The following is a 13,187-nucleotide window of genomic DNA, read 5'->3' on the forward strand; positions in this document are numbered from 1 at the left end:
CGCTGAGTTTGTTGCTTATAGCAAGATGGGTCTGCCCAGTCCTGTGACTTTCTTCCAATGAACAAAAGCTCAACCTCTCTGGAATTTCCATGTCAGACAGCTGGCATCCCATCCAATTTGAAAGCAAGTCTGGCTGCTATCACGACCTCATTATAATCATTATGCTCTCTCTGTTATTTTCCACCCTGGCCAGGGCCCCACGCCCCTCACAGATGGGCCACCCAGCTTGGTAATTAATAGTTAATAATTATGTCACTGTAATACACCATGCACTGGCAACCTTCTGGTCTTGCTGGTGGGAGGAGAGAGGGAGATTGCAGAGAGAGGAGGAGCTTGATGGTAAAGACGAAGAAAGAGCAGGTATGTGGGGGGGGGGGGACACTGACAGAGGAGAATCAGGACCAGACAGAAGGAGCGGAAAACCAATAGGAAAGGGAAATGTTATCCGCTGTGGGCTTCACAGAGGAAGGATGCTTCCGGGGCGTTTGTGAGAGGCTTGGCTGTTTGAATGTAGAATGTTGTCTCCCATAGCCTCATGTGTTTGGGTACTTAATGCTCAGTGGTAGCACTGTTTGGGAAGGTTGTGGAACCTTTAGGAAGAGCCTAGCTGGAGGAGGTGTGTCACTAGGGGTGGGCCTCCAGGGGTACAGCCCAGCTCTGCTCACTGTCTTTCTCTCTCTACTGCCTCCCTGATGTTGTGATGCCACACTTTCCCCTCCGTGATAGACTTCCCCTCGAAAGCATAAGCTGGAAATAAATGCTTTCCTTCCTTAAGCTGCTGCTGGCTGGGTATTTTGTCCCGGCTGCGAGAAAGTAACTGACATAGAAGGGCAGGTGGCAGATGGGCCGAAAAGAGCTGTGGATGCCCTGCACCCTAAGCATGCTGCACATAGCACCCTGTCCTCATACGACTCCAACAGGGAGACAACCAGAGCCAGAAAGGGGACTTGGGACAGCGCTTGAATGCAGGATTTCTTAGTTGTGGCTGCTACGGACTCTTGGCTGGGACCACCCAAAAGAGGGGGGGATTTCTCTTCTTCAGCAATGTGACTTTACCATCGTGGTGACTGTGGAAGCATTTTTCTGTTGCTTGCGGTAGCTCCTCTCCACAGAGGTGACACCTCGTGGCACCCCCATGAGGTCAGAACAGGGTTCTTTCGCATGTGGCCTCTCCTTGCAGAGCCTCCCTGCCTCTTCCCTCAACATCAGTGAATTCTCACTGTTACTCAACTGTGGCTCATTGCAGATTTCTTTTAATCTCTTGACGTTATCTATAGTTGAGTTAGAATACAGTTCACATAGGAGATTGTCACTTGCAGTGGGCAGGAGATTAAGAACATGTGAGACTCTAGTATTTCTTTGAGCACATGAGCTTAACATTTCTCTAGTCCAGGAACTCTCAGGTGTGGTCCCAGGCCCTCAGCTTCATCAGCTCCTCATGGAAAATGTGAGTTTATTGGTGGCGCCTGCCTGAAATCCCAGCACTTGGGAGACAGAGGCAGGAGGGTGATGAGTTCCTGGGCTACACGGGTCTTCCTGACCCTCTCCATCTTGAAAAAAGAAAAGAGCTTGGCATGGCAGTACATGCCTGTCATCTGAATACTGAAAGTGGAGTCAGGAGGATCAGAAGTTCAAGGTCATCCTCACCTACATAGTAAGTTTGTGGCCGGCCTGTGATACATGAAACCCTGTCACAACCAAGAAAAAAAAGAAAGAAAGAAAGAAAAAGAAAGAGACTTAGTAGGAGAAGGGCAGAAAAGAAGGAGGAGGGGAGGGAGGGAGGAGAGCAAAAATAAAAAGAAATAGACTCACTTATAATCCCAGTGCTGAGGTGGGGCTCACTGGCCAGCCAGTTTAGTTTAGTGAGTTCCAGGCCAATGAAAGATCCTGTCTCAAAAAAAAAAAAAAGAAAGAAAGAAAAGAAAAGAAAAGAAAAGTAGACTGTGTTCCCTAAGGAGTGACATCTGAGCTTATCCTCTGGTCTCCATACATACACATGCATGTGCATCCCCCCACACACAGGCATACCCACATATATATGAACATGTACACACATGCATGCACACACATACACAAGAAATGTGAACTGTGGGCTCCAGCTCATCCTTGTCAGTTAATATCTCCAAGAGAGGAGTTTGAAATCTGTTTTGCACAGACCTCCAGCCGGCATAGTAGTATGAGACCAGGGGCCTCAGCTACTGGAGGTGGTGGGGAGGCTGTTGAGACAGAACTTAAATTTTAGTCAAGAAATTTAAGACCAGAAGGGGCAACATGGTATTGCTGGAAGATGTGGAGGAAGAAGAGAACTAGTGCTCTGGCCTCAATAAGACCCCTCAGAAAAGAGAGTGGGTACAGTACCCTCTGACTTTACTCTCTTCTCTGGACAAATGCCAAGGAAAGTAAGAACAGTCCTTTGTATGGGACAGCCCAGCCTGTGTATCTTGGCATCCTGTCACCAGATTTGGCTCTTCCCTTCTAAGATGAGTTCATAACGGTACTCACCTTGACAAGCTGTGCAAAAGACTCACTGACACGGTGCAGGCTAAGTGCTCTACAGAAGGCCTGGCAGATGCCCAGCAAGCATTATCTGGTCCAGTCTTGGACGTACGGGTGGTAACTGGGCACCACTGTAGCCTGTCTCTCATGTGTTTCACAGTAAGTGAAGAACACGCCACAAATAGAGCTGGCTTGGGTGGATAGATGATGGTGGCCTGTTCTGTGGCCAAACAAAATTGTCAGGTCTTTCAGGATTACATTACATAGCCTGTCCTTGACTCTTTTCGTTAGCTTGACTAGGGAAATTTCCTTTGAACTTGACAGAAACTGAATACAATCATTCTTTGTTCCTTGTTGTTGTTTGGTTTGGTTTGGTTGAGGTAGGGCCTCAGTCTAGCCCAGGCTGACCTGGAATTCACTACGTAGTCTCAGGCTGGTCTCACACTTACAACAATCCTCCAACCTCAGGCTCCCAAGTGCTGGCATTAAAGGTGTGAACCACCACACCTGACTGTTTTTTCTTTGCATGAGATATGGACGTATTTAGTTTGTAAACAACACATGTTGGTACCACCCTTCCCCTCCTTCTTGCCCCTTTTCTGAAGAGGCCTTTACCATTGGGGATGCAGGTCAACTCTATGGGGATTGTGGGTCATGCATCATGGAAGCAGCAGTGTTATGGGGGAGAGGCAACGTCTCTGTGCAAAATGTCCCAACTTGTGGCTCCAACAATCTTTCCACCCATTCTTCCACAAAATTCCCTGAGCCATGCTGGGTGCTTACATTCTATCTATCTAGGAGCATGAGAGGTCTTTCCATCTTCTCAAGCCCTCATTGATTTCTTTCATTTTTTTATGGTTTTTTTAATGTTTTCATTATATAGGTCTTTAACATTCTTGGTTAGTGTTATTCCAAGGTATTTAATTTTTTTTATTGTTGTTGCTATTGAAAATGGGACAGCCTCACTGATTTCTTTCTCTATGTATTTGTCTTTTGCATCTAGAAAAGCTACTGATTTTTGTGCATTGATTTTGTATCCTGTGACTTTGCTGAAGGAATTTATCACCTTTAGAAGTTTTGAGATGGAGACTTTTGGGTCACTTATATATATAAGATCATGTCATCTGCAAATAGGGCTAACGACTTCTTCCTTTCCAATTTGAATCCCTTTTGTTTCTTTCTCCTGTCTTATTGCTTGGACTAGAACTTCTAGTACTATGTTGAGAAGCAGTGGTGAGAGTGGGTACTCCTGAGCCATCTCTCCAGCCCAAGAAGTTTTCTTTAAATAAAGCTTTTCTATACTTCTGCTGATGCTGCTGTTGTCTTGAGCAAATAGGTCTTCTCCAAGTGGCATTCGAAGCCCAAGCTCCGTGTGAATAATGTCTAGTGGGAAAGTGTCAGGCTGAGTCAGGAACTGGGCAGGGAGGCAGAAAGTCAGGGTGGGCAGGAAGCATAATCCAGGAGAGTCCAAAGTTGAGTATAGAGTCAGCGAAGGTGGGAGTGGTGGGCAGGTATGGGCAGGCAAGAGAGGGGTTTCAGCCAGGCGTGGTGGTGCACGCCTTTAATCCCAGCACTTGGGAGGCAGAGGTAGGAGGATTGTTGTGAGTTCAAGGCCATCTTGAGACTATATAGTGTATTCCAGGTCAGCCTCAGCTAACGTGAGACTCTAATACCTCGAAAACTGAGAGAGATAGAGGTGTTTCAAAGAAGTCACTTTGAACTGGAATCAGGTATCTTGCTGGGATCTGGGTATAGTGGCACACATGTATAACCCCAGCTACTGAAGAGGCTGAGGGTTTCAGCTTCAAGTGTTTGTCCATACTGTTTGTCTGTCTGTTTGTCTCTCTGTGTCTGTTACATGTGTGTGCACATGCAAATAAATAAACAAGCAATATACAAAAAAAAAAAAAAAAAAAAAGGAAAGGACCCTGGCTCCTGGCTAGAGAGATAAGCTGGGAGCAAGAGAAACTCCTTCATTTCTTCCCTCAGCTTGTATTGGCCTAACAAACAGGCTGAGTTGTAATAACTTGCTTTATGTTTTGTTTTAAAAAAATAGGGCTGGAGAGATGGCTTAGCGGTTAAGCGCTTGCCTGTGAAGCGTAAGGACCCCAGTTCGAGGCTCGGTTCCCCAGGTCCCACGTTAGCCAGATGCACAAGGGGGCGCACGCGTCTGGAGTTGTTTGCAGAGGCTGGAAGCCCTGGCGCGCCCATTCCCTCTCTCTCCCTCTATCTATCTTTCTCTCTGTGTCTGTCGCTCTCAAATAAAATAAATAAAAAATGAACAAAAAATATTAAAAAAAATTATTTTCCCAGGCTGGAAAGATGCCTTAGTGGTTAAGGTGCTTGCCTACAAAGCTAAAGGACCCAGGTTCGACTCCCCAGGACTCATATTATTCAGATGCACAAGGGGGCACACGCATCTGGAGTTCGTTTGCAGTGGCTAGAGGCCCTGGCACACTCATTCTCTCTCTCTACCTGCCTATTTCTGTATCTCTCTCTCCCCCTCTCAAGTAAATAAAAATGAAATGTTTAAAAAACACATTTATTTTGGGGCTGGAAAGATTGCTCAGCAGTTGGGACACTCACCTACGAAGTCTAAGGACGCAGGTTTGATTCCCCAGTACTCATGTAAGCCAGGTGCACAAGGTGGTGCACACATCTGGACTTCATTGCAGTGGATAGAGGCCCTGGCACGCCCATTCTCTCTCTCTTAAATAAATAAAATATTTTCAAGGATGAGAGCGTGCAAGCCATCTCCCCAGCCTTTTTTTTTTTTTTTTTTTTTTTTTTGGTGTTTTGAAGCAGGATCTCACTTTAGCTGGGGCTGACTTGGAACTCATTCTCTAGCCAAGTCTGTCCTCAGATTCACGGTGATCCTCCTATCTCAGCCTCCCCAGTGCTGGGATTAAAGGTGTGTGCCACCACACCCAGCTATAACTTACATTTTAACATGAGCAAACAAACTTGGCCAGAATGGGCATTCAGTTGGTGTTAACTATTGCTTAAGGAGCCGCCACTTCTTGTGTGCTCCTGGTCCTAAGTCCTAGGTGTATTAGCTGACTTCTGCATGGCCTCAAATGACAGAAATGCACTTGAATGCTTGTAACCAAAAGGAGCTAAGAGTCTCATAAATACACTTGCAAGGGACTAGAATAAGTTAAACCTCAAAGGCAGCTGTCTTGGGAGGAACTCCTTTCAGTTCTCACTCATTCATGCATGGGTTTTCTACTCGTCTCCTCCATAATGGTTGGCGACATGGCCACACGCACAGTGAAGAGCTCTGATTGGCCAGTTAGGGTCAGGTGCTTCTCCTTGGGCCAGTAGCAGGGTGCGGCAAGAAAAGATGACCTCTCCTATTTGAATAATATGCTGCGGGATGAGGTGATGTGCCAAACGCAAAGGAGGAAGAGGTCCTAAAATAAATAGTCAGTGTTCGCTGCAGTCTACTTTCATGAGTACGCCCACCCTTTGCCACAAATTCGGGTTTGCACGGCCACCTCCTGCCAGTCTGTGAACACCTTCGCCTCTGTCCCCACAGACTTGCGGCTGCGGCACCCAGCCAGAAGTCTGATGACATCCATCAGTTCTGTCTGCGAATTTATGTGATCCTGAGAACAGTGAGCTAGATGATAAATGTAATTGCTCCTAATATGCCAATATAAATAACAAAGGGACAATAAATACAGGAGGGGATAACAACTTCTGGTAAGGATAACATGTCTCAAATGCCATCCCTCAGGCTAGAGAGATGATGGCTCAGCAGTTAAGGTCCTTGCCAGCAAAGGCTCATCACCATGGGTCCAATTCCCCAGTACCCAAGTAAAGCCAGATGCACATAGTCGCGCATGCATCTGGGCTCATTTGCCATGGCCACAAGCCCTGGTGTGCCCATTTTCTTTCTCTCTCTCTCTCAAATAAAAAGTTAAAACTTTAAGGGCTGGAGAGATGGCTTAGCGGTTAAGCGCTTGCCTGTGAAGCCTAAGGACTCCGGTTCGAGGCTCGGTTCCCCAGGTCCCACGTTAGCCAGATGCACAAGGGGGTGCACGCGTCTGGAGTTCGTTTGCAGAGGCTGGAAGCCCTGGCGCGCCCATTCTCTCTCTCTCCCTCTATCTGTCTTTCTCTCTGTCTCTGTTACTCTCAAATAAATAAATAATAATAATAAAAAAATTTTTTAAAAAAGTTAAAACTTTAAAAAAAAACAAAAACAAGATGGCAAGCAACTAAGGAGGATACCTGATGTCAACTTGCAGCCTCCACGTGCACGTGCACACATGCTCACCCCCACACACAGGCATACAAATACCCATACATGCGTGTACTCACACACACAAAAAAAATGTTACTGTAAGTTGTTCATCACAGTCTGTAGCTTCCATTCACACTCATCGATTAAAACTTCAGGACTACAGGAAGCTTCAAGGGAGGCATATGTAGCCATGTGCCTAGTTAGACTTAGGGAGTCTGTTGGGAGATTATGTGCTGGGAGCAATTGGCATCCTTTGTCACCAGGTCTTCTGTAAATGCTTGTTTGCCTCCTGATGCATTTGATCCCAGTCACTTCCATCCAGAAGTCCCTGGGCATGGCCCTCCAGCCGGCCAATGGGACTTTGCTGCAAATGAGCGTCCATGCTTGGCCCAGTCCTGCTGCCAGATCTTTTTTCTTATTTTTAGAGAGCAACAGAGAGAGAGAATTGGTGCGCCAGGGCTTCATCACTGCAATAGAACTCCAGAGGCTTGCACCACCTACTGGGCATGTGCAACCTTGCACTTGCCTCACCTTTGTGCGCCTTCCTTGTGGGGTCTGGAGAGTCGAACATGGGTCCTTAGGCTTCTCAGGCAAGCGCCTTAACAACTAAGCCATCTCTCCAGCCCTTTTTTTGTTTTGTTTTAGTTTGGTTTGGTTTGGGTTTGTTTTTTTGTTTTTTGTTTTTTTGAAGCAGGGTCTCACTTTATCCCAGGCTTACCTAGAATTCATTATGTAGTCCAGGCTGGCCTCAAACTCGTAGTGATCCTCCTACCTCAGCTTCCCAATTACTGGGATAAAAGCACACGCCACCATGCCCAGCTGAGTATTTCACTTTAACACATATTTCTGTTTCTATTTTTTGGGTTTTTTGTTTGTTTGGTTGGTTTCGTTTGGTTTTTCAAGGTAGGGTCTCACTCTAGCTCAGGCTAACCTGGAATTCACTATGTAGTCTCAGGGTGGCCTTGAGCTCACAGCAATCCTCCTACCTCTGCCTCCCGAGTGCTGGGATTAAAGGCGTGCACCCTCATGCCTGGCTCATGAACACACATTCCTGTATTAGACATAGCTTATAGCATGGGGATAAGAAGACTCCCAAGTACAGCAACTCAAACATTATGGAATGCTAGGCTTAGTTTTCTTTTTGTCTTTTCTCACATAACAATTCAGAGTGGGCAGCTGTCCAGGACCAACGGAAAACTGCCCTAGGAGCTGACCAGAGTCTCAAGTTCCTTCTCCCTTGTTGCTTCTTCATTTCCATGACATAAAGCACTTGTGCAAAGCTTCCCCAGCCCCCTGCAAGCTCCACCTTTCAACCTGTGCAAAAGGAAAAGAGAGGACGTCATACACAGCAGTCACCTTAGAGAAAATGTGACCCGGAACTCTCTGACCTCATTTTGGGCTACAGCTCATTGGTCAAAACGTAGTCACATGGCCACACCATACAGCAAGGGAATCTGGGAATGCAGACTCCCAGACTGCCTTGCAGTTGAGTCTGGCCATATTGGGTCATGAATATTAGGGAGCAGTTCAGAACTCTGCCTCATAGGGAAAGACAAGTACCAGAAATGAAGTAGACTGTGTGTTAAATCCTGATGATCAGAAGACAGCCCCATGGCTGTGGTTGTCTCCCTGAAAATGGAGAAGTTTTTAATCAGCCAACTTGGTCCTTTAAGTCAACACTTTGTCTCCTGGGAACAGAACTTGCTGTTGAACCCCAGAGGCACTCCTGGAGGGACACTAGGAAGGACTCCCCTACCAAGAAGCCTGGACCAGCTTAGCAACTCACCTCCCATTGGTGCCGCAGGACTGCCTGATAGTTTATAGTGTACTCCCAGGCACTTTCTGGAAAACTTGAGAGCTGTTCGCCTGTTGGTTGATTTTCTGGTGGTGACTCTTCTTTGTGTAGTTTTGTGACAAAACTCTATGCGTAGACCCCCTACCCAAGCACACACAGAAAGCAGATAATCAGCAGCAAAAGCTTTGTCCTGACCTAAACTCTGAGTCAGGGCCTGTCTCAAGTCTGTTCAGGCGGCTACAGAAAAACATCAGAGACCCCAGAAACATCACAGCCTAGAGGTTACAAAGTCCCACATCAAGGAATTTGCAGATTAAGAATCTAGACAGCACCCACTTTTTGTCTGCTGTGTTCTCACAATGCAGAAAGGGGCAAGACAGCTTTTGGGGACTCCTTATAACAGGCAGATATTTCAACCATGAGAATGAGTGCCTTTGGGGCTGGAGAGATAACTTAGCAGTTAAGGCATTTGCCTGCAAAGCCTAACAACCCCAGTTCAATTCCCCAGTACCCACGTAAAGCCAGATGGACAAGGTGGCCCATGCATTTGGAGTTCATTTGCAGTGGCTGGAGGCCCTGGCACACCCATTCACTCTCTATCTGTCTCTCTTCTCTCTATCTGTCTGCTGGCAAATAAATAAACTTAAGAAAATATGGTGCCTTTCATCGCCTCCCCAAAGGCCTCTCATCCTAATACCGTCACTTGGGATTAAGCACGACCCATTTTCATTAACAAGGAGGGTCTAATGGGAGGGGGTAGATCACAGATGAGCCTAAATAATGGTACCAAACTGCCTGTATTTACTGAAAAGAAAACTAATAAATTAAAAAAAAAATAAAGTAAGTTGTTAAATTTCTATGCAAAAAAAGATTCCAAGACATGAACGGGGGTGGGGGAACACACAAACATTCAGGCCAATGTAAGACCCATCCCCTGGCTTCCATCTCTTAGGTCCAGACCTGCGATGCTGGAAGCTGAACCTGTAGCTTCATGTTAGGCAAGCACTCTACCGGAGTCATAACCCCAGCCGGCCCTCTGTTTACTTTCTTAGGCCTCAGAATTTCCCGTGGCCTGGGCCTTGGCCTCTCAGAGGTGATGAGGCTGATTGATCTGCCCCGCTGGGCTGTCCTGCTCCCTAGCTGTACACCGGGAGCGAGACGTTAGGGAAACAGAGACAAGATGGTGAAGATTCGTGGAAAGGCCACTTTCCACAGTGGGTCCCATAGTCTTCCATTGCTTCTAGTCCTAATGCCCGCACCTCCCCCTTCTCCACCTTGTTCAACCTAACGGGTCCCTCCCTGCCCTGGAATTGCAGCGGAGAGCCTCTTGCAACACAAGCAGCACGAGGTAGCTCTGCTGGACACACCGCTGGTCTCTCCCCTCTCTCCAGGGTGCAACATAGAAAACGCCTGCTACCCGCTGGGTGTCTGTGCAGAACGGACTGCCATCCAGAAGGCCATCTCTGAAGGGTACAAGGACTTCAGAGCCATAGCTATCTCCAGGTGAGTGAGAAGACCATTCACAGCGATACTCATTTAGCTCTCCAGCCACCCTCCGACACCTGAGTCAATCATTCATTCATTTGACATGCTTCTCTTGTGTTCTACGTGCCCGGCACAGGAATCAGCCCCTGAGCTCAGTGCTGGGGATAAGGAGATAAACAAGAAATTAACTCTATCTATCATGGTGCAGCCGGACACACAGCCCTCGGGAGCTTCCTTAATCTTTCTGGGACCTTTGTTCATGGGAAGCTGGAACGTTGGCTTCCCCAGAGAAAAGAATTTCAGGACAAGCCAGTATGAAGTAGAGTTGGAATTTGTTAAAAGACATTTTAATCACAGATTTTAAATGTGGGGGTTAATAAAAAGAGGTTCTTGGGAAGAAAGTAAGACACATCTGAAAATATGGATGTGGGTTTATCAAAAAAGAGTCACACAAGTGTCTTAGCATTAGCCATATACATAACTTATTTTGTTGGCTCTCAAATTATATCTCAGAGGGGGTTGACACTTTTGTGTGCGTGTGTAATGTCATGTGTGTATTGATGTGTGCGTGTGGTGTAGGCACATGTATGTGCTTGTGTGGCACATATGCTCACCTGCAGCAGGGTGAACTCGCTTGCAGTGGCTGGAGGGGAACATCAGGTATCCTGCTTCACGGCTGTACCATCTGTTCTTTTTTTTTTTTTTTTTTTTTTTTGGTTTTTCAAGGTAGGGTCTCACTCTGATCCAGGCGGACCTGGAATTCACTATGGAGTCTCAGGGTGGCCTTGAACTCATGGCAATCCTCCTACCTCTGCCTCCCCAGTGCTGGGATTAAAGGCGTGCACCACCACGCCTGGCTACCATCTGTTCTTATTTGAGCCAGAGTCTCTTTTTGACCCTGGAACTTGCTGTATTTTTGTGTGCTTAGGGTGATTCCTGGGTTTCTGCTCCCCTCTGGGACTAGAATTATAGACACATGTAGCCACACCGAGCTATTTATGCAAGTTCTAGATAGTCATTGTTTCTTTTTCTCTTTCTTTCTTTCTTTCTTTCTTTCTTTCTTTCTTTCTTTCTTCCTCCCCGCCCCCCCGCATTTCTCTCAATGTGTGTGTTTGAGGTAGGGTCTCACTCTAGCCCAGGCTGACCTGGAATTCACTATGTAGTCTCAGGGTGGCCTCGAACTCACAGCCATCCTCCTATCTCTACCTCCCAAGTGCTGGGATTAAAGGTGTGCGCCACCACGTCTAGCAGAGTTCTAGACATTCAAATTTGGTGATGTGGTCTCAGGCCCTCGTGCTTCTGCAGGAAGCACACTTAACCATTGAACCATCTCACCAGTCCCGCTTTAACTCTTTTTCAAGAAATAAGATTAAACCATCATAAAAGGAGGAAAAGATCATGACATCAATATAAAAGAGAGACTGATTGAGATGGGGAGGGGATATGATGGAGAATGGAATTTCAAAGGGGAAAGCGGGGGGGGGGGAGCGTATTACCACAGGATTTTTTTTATAATAATAGATGTTAATAAAAATTGAGAAAAAATAAAATTTTTAAAAGAATATAAATAAATAAGTAAATAAGATTATAGGGTACCTTGGATGAGATTACTATCTGACGAGATAAAAGCAGGAGCCAGCAGGATTGCACAAGAAGGTTAGGACATGTCCTTTGTTTGTGCGTGGGGGGGTACATGTGTGAAGAGTCACCACAACTTCTTGCCACTGGAAAGGAATGCCAGAAAGACACACCACTTTTTACATCTGATTTTACATGGGTACTAGGGAATTGAACCCAGGGCTGGTATGCTTTGTAAGCAAGCCCTTTTTTTTTTTTTTTAAACAAACTTTCTTATTGACAGAGCGAGAGAGAGAGAGAGAGAATGGGTGCACCAGGGCTGCCAGCCACTGCAAATGAACTCCAGGTGTATGTGCCACCTTGTGCATCTGGCTAACATGGGAACCTGGGTCTTTTGGCTTTGCAGGCAAATGCCTTAACCGCTAAGCCACATCCCTGCAGCCCACAAGCACTTTTAACCACGGAGCAGTCTTCCTGGCCCCAACTATATTTGAATTCTTTCTTTTTATTTTCATATACTCATTTGCAAGGAGAGAGGGAGCCAGAGAGAGACAATATGGGGACACCAGGGCCTCCTGCCACTGCACATAGACTCCAGATGCATGTGCCACTTCGTGTGTCTGGCATTCCATGGGTACTGGGGAGTTGAATCCAAGCCATCAGGTTTTGCAAGCAAGCACTTTAACTTCTGAGCCATCTCTCCAACCCCTGTACCCCTGTATTTGAATTTTTATTGTCAGTTGGCAAAAAGGCTTCAACTGGATTCTGGAGCCAGAATCCCTTTTCCCTTCCCATGTCCCCATAGTTTCCCTGTCTTTCTGTCCTGCCTCAGACTCCGTCTGCCCTCTGTGAGCCTATGAGCAGGTGGACAAACAGGGCCTCTCTGCTCCTGCCCCAACAACACTAAGTACAGCAGGATTCCCCACCAAGCACAGCAAACACCATAAAAACCCAGAGCCAGAGGGACCTGAAAGTCACCTGGTTTCTACACTGTCTTGCCACCAGCCTCATTTTACAGCTTTAAAAAAAAGAAAAGGAAAAGGGACCCAGATAAGTTAAGAAACTTTCCTAGGAGTTGGTAGCAGAGCTGGGACAAAAACCTAGATCCCAGAGTCCCAGTCCAGGGTGTATTCCATTGTGCCCTGATGTGCCAGGCCAGACACTGTGCCCTGCTCTCTGATACTGGCATCTAGAACTGGCTGCTCAGCACTGATAACTCCTTCAGGAGCCAATACTCAAAGGTTTCAGAACCAGGCTGCAAAGACAAGCTGGTGGGTTATCCGGGTAAGCAGTGCTATGGCTCCAACTAATCCAACTCCAGCCAAGCTCTGGCTGATCAAGAACCTCAGCCAGTGCTGTTATGTGCCTTCACGTGTGAATAGCCTAGTCCCACGGGCTTGCCCTCTGGGGAGCCTGTTGAGGTCTCATTCACCCAGGACCCAGACCCCAGAGGCTTCAGGAGTCAAGCCTGAAATGGACTCTTGCCCTTTTAGACTCCAGGAATATAACGATTCAATGGTGAATTGTGTTTGAATATCTTTTTGTATCATCTGAGAGAAAAGTCCCCTTAATGAATAGTCAGGGACA

At 46.6% G+C, this 13,187-nt stretch overlaps 1 protein-coding gene across 3 annotated transcripts in view; it reads left to right on the forward strand.

The window, feature by feature from the left end:
* Cda (cytidine deaminase) overlaps positions 1-13,187 on the forward strand; it is a 42,228-nt gene that overhangs the window by 8,470 nt on the left and 20,571 nt on the right. For all 3 annotated transcript variants that reach the window (XM_045151194.1, XM_045151193.1, XM_004657566.2), the window contains exon 2: positions 9,929-10,040. In XM_045151194.1, the coding sequence (XP_045007129.1) occupies positions 9,929-10,040 (112 nt within the window). The remainder of the gene's footprint in view (positions 1-9,928; positions 10,041-13,187) is intronic.

Source organism: Jaculus jaculus, chromosome 5 (genome assembly GCF_020740685.1).
Source record: "Jaculus jaculus isolate mJacJac1 chromosome 5, mJacJac1.mat.Y.cur, whole genome shotgun sequence".
Classification (NCBI taxonomy): Eukaryota; Metazoa; Chordata; class Mammalia; order Rodentia; family Dipodidae; genus Jaculus; species Jaculus jaculus.